This window comes from Anoplophora glabripennis, unplaced genomic scaffold (genome assembly GCF_000390285.2).
Source record: "Anoplophora glabripennis isolate ALB-LARVAE unplaced genomic scaffold, Agla_2.0 scaffold1639, whole genome shotgun sequence".
Classification (NCBI taxonomy): domain Eukaryota; kingdom Metazoa; phylum Arthropoda; class Insecta; order Coleoptera; family Cerambycidae; genus Anoplophora; species Anoplophora glabripennis.
The window spans coordinates 38,904-45,734 of NW_019417732.1; the positions used below are offsets into that span (position 1 = coordinate 38,904).

A 6,831-nucleotide genomic window follows, 5' to 3' on the forward strand; every position below is an offset into this window, starting at 1 on the left:
ATATACTATGGTACAAAATCGTCTCAATGGCCTAGCAATGATGAGTATACACAGAAAGCTTATTTTTGACAACCATGAAGATTTTATTAATAAAGTGGACGACAAATTTTCAAAAAATCCGAAAAGATTATGTTCTACCTAATTTTCGTTGAATTTCTTTATTTTTTTAGATATTTATATATTTTTGTTTTTTTTTTGTATTAAAAAGGTTTTATTAAAAATATTTCTATAAAAAATTAATTCACTGTATCTATTTTTACTTATAACTTATATTTCTCTTATCTTGCCCCCCTAGCCCATTGGCTGGCGACGTCCTTGCTCCCGAGATTCTTTGGAAAAGGTCGGTAGAGAACGCGATGCGACCACGACGGAACCGCGGCCAGCTCGCGAACGTCTAGTGCGAATGCATACATTAGAAAGCATGGGAAGGAACTCCACCGCTCGCGATCGCGACTAGCACGGTCCGCGATGGGACGGGACCGCGACCGCCTAATGCGTTCTGTTTTTTGAAAAAGATCGGTAGAGAACGCGACGGGACCGCGACGGGACCGCGAACGTCTAGTGCGACTGCATACATTAGAAAACATGGGAAGGAACTCTACCGCGCGCGATCGCGACTAGCACGGTCCGCGACGGGACGGGACCGCGACTGCCTAGTGCGTTCTCTCCTTTACGGTTTAGACGCTATCTAGCCTCATTTAGAGAACTGAAATTGTGATTTTTTTCAAAAACAACAGATTATCTTGAAAATGGTAAATTTTAAACATTTAATAAAATTTACCTAATATTAACCAAAGAATTCAAAAATGTAATAATATACAGGGTGTTCCATTTAAAATAACAAAGTTATGCAGCGCCCATGCGAAATGGAACACCCTGTAAAGCTAAAAATATTTTCTTTATATGGCCACGATTCCAGACATCTTTTATTAAAACCATTTTCTCATAAATTTTACAATTACAGAGTTACAGAAAGAATTCCTTAGATGGAACACCCTGTGTATATATATACCACAAGATTTTTCTTTATATTGCTTGAAAAATTACTCAAATAAAGCTTACTCCACTTTGCATAGATGGATTTTTGACAAAATTTTTAAAACATTATATAGATGGGGTTTCTGTTATAAAAAAATATGTATACAATCGAACTTACCGAAACACAAGTCCATTAGAACAGCTAAATAATTTTTCTCCTGTTTGAGACCACTTAAGTAATATGTTGCCTGAGCTACCAGGTCTCTTTTGAGAACTTGTTTTATTCAACTCGACATCCCAAACATATATTGTATTATCACAAGCAGCACAACTAACTAACTTATCACCTTTTGGAGACCAGGCTATACTCATAATGGGTTTGTGATTTGGTAATTTTAGAAAAACTGCATTACTTATAGATGGTCTCGAAACCTTTAAGGAACAGAAATTAAGTGTTAGTGAAATTTTCTGTTCAATTAAATCTAACAATTTTAATAAATGGTTTGAATTTCATTTTACGTTAAGTACATATACATGGGACATTCCACAAGGGTAGTTTTCTTAAGTGAATATCAACTATTTAGATTAAGAAAACTCAGAATAATTTTTCTTTCTTAAAATGTTATGAGCTTTCAAATATATATATTAGAAATATTTTTTTCTCCTATATAACTTTACATTTTAAAGCACTCAAAATTAAATTTGTTATGAGTGTTTTTTGGGTAGTTGAATATGAAATAATTTAATATTTTACAAAATATTAATAGCTAAGAACAAATTAAACAGTTCTTTGTTTTTTGTCATATTTTTTGGTCTGTAGAAATTTTGAGAAAAATTACATATTTTATGTAAGAACATTGTACCTATTTAATGTCGCATATTGCTAAAACTCATTGATTCAAAGAAAAATGGATATCAGTATTATCAATTTTCTACTATAGTTGTTAATTATAAACAATCGAGTAATTGGGGTCATTCTAGTCAATTATATTTAATCTTTTTGCTAAACTGTCATATTAAATATTTTTACAACTTACGACGACTTACCTGAACATCTACTGAGATATTATAGAAAGTGTAGCCTACAAGTAGCTTCGCAGTACTACATTCAAGAGTTATATCTTAACACATATACCCTCAAACGTCAGATAGTTTACGGTGCTGAAAGTCGCTGTTTTATAAACTTATAAACAATAAATTGTACTTTTAGCGAGACAGTAATATAACAAAAAAGTTGCAATCTTTTCGACAGTATCCGAACTATAGAAACGTTGAAATACTAGAATTCACTGAAGTTTTCATAGTGAAAGATCAATGAATCCATGACCACCCACATAAACATCGGAAAATGTACTTGTTCTGTTTTGTTGGGAATTTTGTAGAAACTACTTAATAACTGTGATTAATTCTTGTGTCAATAGTATTTTACAGGATGTGATTAAGTTTATAGTGCCATATGCGATTTTCTGTATGTTCAATAGGCGTGTAAAGTTCAGGAATCGTAATGGTAAACATGAGGTAAAAATATGGTTTTTTTCTTATTCTGAATGTGTTGTCAAGTTGTAAACTGGAGAAAACTTCTGTAATACAGTGAAAATATATTGTTTTTAACTTGCTTAGATTTTCTTTCAACAAGAAAGTAAATCATCCTGTATAATTTAATACGCTGGGACATTGTACCGACCTACTTACATTAGTATAAAATAAGTTGTTAATTGTAGTTTTAGCGTTATGAAATATTGCTGAATTAACAAATCGGCAACCTCGTTAATTCTTGTAACAAAAATGTAGAGAGACGAACTATGGAAGCCGAACAATAAACTTGTTAAAAAGTAAAAGTGTTCAAATATATTATAGAAGATTACAAATTAAAATGCCTCCTTTAGCTGACAACAAAAAACGGAAATCAATTTTTTTCAGACCCTACGTATGAGTATTTTAGATATACAATAAGTATACCTTTTTGAAGTTTCCAAAAATCTCTACCAAGAAACAGAACATAGTACAATATAAAATACTCTTTAAAACGTTCTTTGCGAGCAAAAGACGAACAAAAAACTATGCTACAAAAACTTATTTAAAATAATAACTTCTACCTACTGTGTATAACATTACAATAATATGTATTCCCAAAATATATAACATTCAAAATAATGTGTATAAAATACAATAATTACCAATGAATTTGCATCAATATTCCACACCGTTATTCCATTTTCGTGACCTACAGCAATTTCTGAATTGGACATGTACCTCCATGCTACACATGTAATATTTCTTTGATGCTTATATCTTAACAATGGCATAATGGCATTATCATCACTAAAAATTCTAACACTGTCATCACAAGTAACTACAGCCACTTTTTTTGTATGAGGATGCCATGATATACATCTAATTGTATTACTTAACCAATTTCTTGTTTGAGAAAATTGATTTATAAGATTAGTACCACTATATTTTATGTTAGGGTTGAATAAAATTCTTATTTTATTAATATATTTTAAAATATCTAATACCATCAAAGCTCCTTTAGAAATAATAATTTGATTATGTGCTGAAGCTGTATGTAAAGCTTCAACAAATCCTTGTTCATAATAGATTTGTGTAAGTTGTTTTAAGAAGGATACATTCACAGGTAGAAATAGTGCCTTTCCTTCATCTCTTGACGTAACCGGATGTAACAAATCTCTTGTTATATGTATTTTTGGGTAACATTCCAGCTAAAAAAATTAATAGGTTTAGGTAATTACATAAAAACAAGACTTTTTACAAACATTTTAATTGATATCAAAAATCTAATATATATTTTAAAAGTATATCATGAAAAAATTGCGTACAATGATTGCTTAAATATTTTATATGTTAATATTAGAGCAAATTATAGTAATAATTTAATAACGAGCGTTCAAATAAAAACGTGGTCAAGTTGGTTCTGAAAATTTGGATGTAGGGCGTAGCGTATAGCAAATGAACTTAAACGTCATCTGTCAAAGCGCTATATCGCCGCTATCAATTTGAATATTTTCGTTTTAAAAAGCGTTTAAAATGGTGTTTTCTCAAGAACAAAAAGTGTTTATCATAGAGTCCTACTTTAGAAATGGACGCAAGATTGATGGAATATGGAAGTATTCTATTGAGGAAAGTTTCATAGAATTTCAAAATCAATTTCCCGGCGTTGTTGAGTACAAAATTTTTCAAAGTGCAGTTCAGCGTTGTGTTGTTTTTCGTGAAACGGGCAGTGTAACAAGAAAAGAAGGAAGTGGCCGACCTAAAAAGCGGACTGAAGAATTAAAAGAAAATGTCCAACAAATAATGGAAAATGCGCCAAGAACTTCTGTACGTGTTTTATCACAAATGGTGGGAGTATCAGTCGGTACCTGCCAGACAGTGTTAAAAAAAGATTTGCGTTTGTTCTCCTATCGTTTAACTTGTCAGCAAGAACTTCATGAAGTTGATTTTCCGCGACGGGCTGTATTTTGTGAATGGTTTTTAAACAACTACGGTGAACTTCATAATATCACCTTTTTTTCTGATGAAGCCTGGTTTCATTTAAGTGGTTACGTAAACTCACAGAATATGAGAATGTGGTCTTCTGAAAAACCAGAGAACTTTTTTGTCGAGGGCCTTCTACACGCTCAAAAAATTGTAGTTTGGTGTGCTCTCAATCGAAGGAGGATTTATGGACCTATTTTTTTAATGGTACTCTTACTGCGCAAAGGTATAGAGAAGAAATTATCGCTCCTTTTACTTTCAACAAGATGGTGCAAGGGCACATACGGCAGGCGAGACGATGAATATGTTGAGGGAAGTTTTCCAAAATCGACTAATAAGTCTCAATGCTGAACATGAATTTCCACCGAGGTCATGTGATATTACGCCGTGTGATTTCTCTTTGTGGCCTTACCTTAAAAACACTATTTTTGAACTGCCTATTCCTGATTTAAACCATCTGCAGGCTCGACTTATAGACAAGATTCGTGAAATTAACAATACCCCGAGCATCTTAGAAAATGTCTTTAATTCTTTGAGGAACAGGTGTGAAAAGTGCTTGGAACAAGGAGGGGGACACTTTCAGCAGCTGCTTTAATTTATTGTTATAACAAGGAGGGGGACACTTTCCGCAGCTCCTTTAATTGTTTGTTATTGTTATCACGATTATTCTTTAAAATAAAGTTATATAGTCATTAACGTTATTGAAACTGACAGCTGCTATACAGCTCGTTGAGAAATGAGATTAAGTTGGTCGCTATAAACTACTCCCTACGTCCAATGTGTCAGAGCCAACTTCGACCACGTTTTTATTTGAACGCTCGTTATATGGAAAATATCACTTTTCGAATTACTATAATAAGTAAAACTAACAAGCTATATTAAGGTGTAATAAACACATTTATTATAGAGAGTATCTCAGAAATAAGTACAGAAATGTAAACCACATATTTAGCTCATTAAAAGCAATAACTTTTGTCTTAATAACGTTTTTCGAAAATCTCTAAGATAAACTGCCCATTGGTGTTATTTTAATGAGTACAAAATATCGAACAAAAATTTATTAAACAAAAGTTTTTACTTTTTAAGAGTTAAATATGCTATTAAAATTTTTACATTTATTCTTAGACACCCTGTATGCACAGTTATCATGCGAATATATTATATTCGATTTTAACTTGGTTGCTTTTGAAGTTATCCAAAACGTAAAAAATGCTTTATTGACTAATTTTAGGCAAGAAATTTATCGAAGAACAAAAGAGCATCGCATTATGCAGATTTAGATGTCCATTTGTTTTTCTTTAATGAAACATCTCATATATTATCAAACAGTTGGAAAGCTTGTTTTTCACAAAAAATGCAGGGGCAGTACAAGGAAATGTTATGTTTCGTCAAGATTTCATCTGTTATACTTTCAGGTATCAAAAAATGTAAATATGTTTTATTGCCCAATTTCTTATTGGAGTAAAAATATTGAATTCCCTGTTAAAAATTAAATAATACAGTATTTTTAAGTACTGATACCTTAAAGCACAATAAGCAAACCTAATATTTTTATGTCCCAACCATATATTTTAGTTATATTTATCTTACTATTAAAGAAAGAGAGGGCTATAAAGCCATAATATATAACTGCATTGGATTATTAAATATATGTCTAATAATCGATACATTTCATTTGAAAAACCAATAAGATAGCTATTTACAATTCCATAATGCAATTCTTTTTTTATAGTAACAATAAGTTCCTTATCAATGAAGAATTTTTTTAGATTCTCAACACCAACCAAGTTATAGTTATATAAAATCAATTGTCAGTTATGCCAAAAGTAATGGAAATCGGAAATAGTGACGCCATATTATTTACTCATAATTATATATATATATATACATTTACTTAAAAATATATGATGAACAGTTAGATATCTATTTATTTATTTAACTGTAAGAGTGTTTGGAATTGAGGAACAATATAACCAAGTGTTTATTGTATGTGTTTTGTTAGAACTACTATAAAGGTTTATTTATGAATTTTATTAAATATGATTTATAGCAAGGGTCAACAACTGGCGGACCGCGGTCCAGGTCCGGACCGCGGAAAGTAAAATACTGGACCGCCAAAAATTTTTTGAAAGTATAAATTACTTAAATAAATTTCTTCTTCTAGTATTTTACAAATGTGTGAGTGTGTGAGTTCTTAATGGTTAGTAAGCAGATTAAATTTGAGTCCAAATTAAAATAAAAAAATAATATGATTTTTTTTTTGGACCTCGTTAAAAATTTTCAAAAGTATCCGGACCCCACCTAAAATTACTTGCCGACCCCTGGTGTAGGGGGTATTGTAAAATAAGTAATGATGTA

At 31.3% G+C, this 6,831-nt stretch overlaps 1 protein-coding gene across 1 annotated transcript in view; it reads right to left on the reverse strand.

Annotated features, from left to right (window-relative positions):
- LOC108916178 (aladin) overlaps positions 1 to 6,831 on the reverse strand; it is a 25,165-nt gene that overhangs the window by 16,847 nt on the left and 1,487 nt on the right. The window contains exons 2-3 of the mRNA XM_018722385.1: positions 3,156 to 3,701; positions 1,157 to 1,410 (exon numbers count right to left, since the gene is read on the reverse strand). Coding sequence (XP_018577901.1) covers positions 1,157 to 1,410; positions 3,156 to 3,701 — 800 coding nt within the window. The remainder of the gene's footprint in view (positions 1 to 1,156; positions 1,411 to 3,155; positions 3,702 to 6,831) is intronic.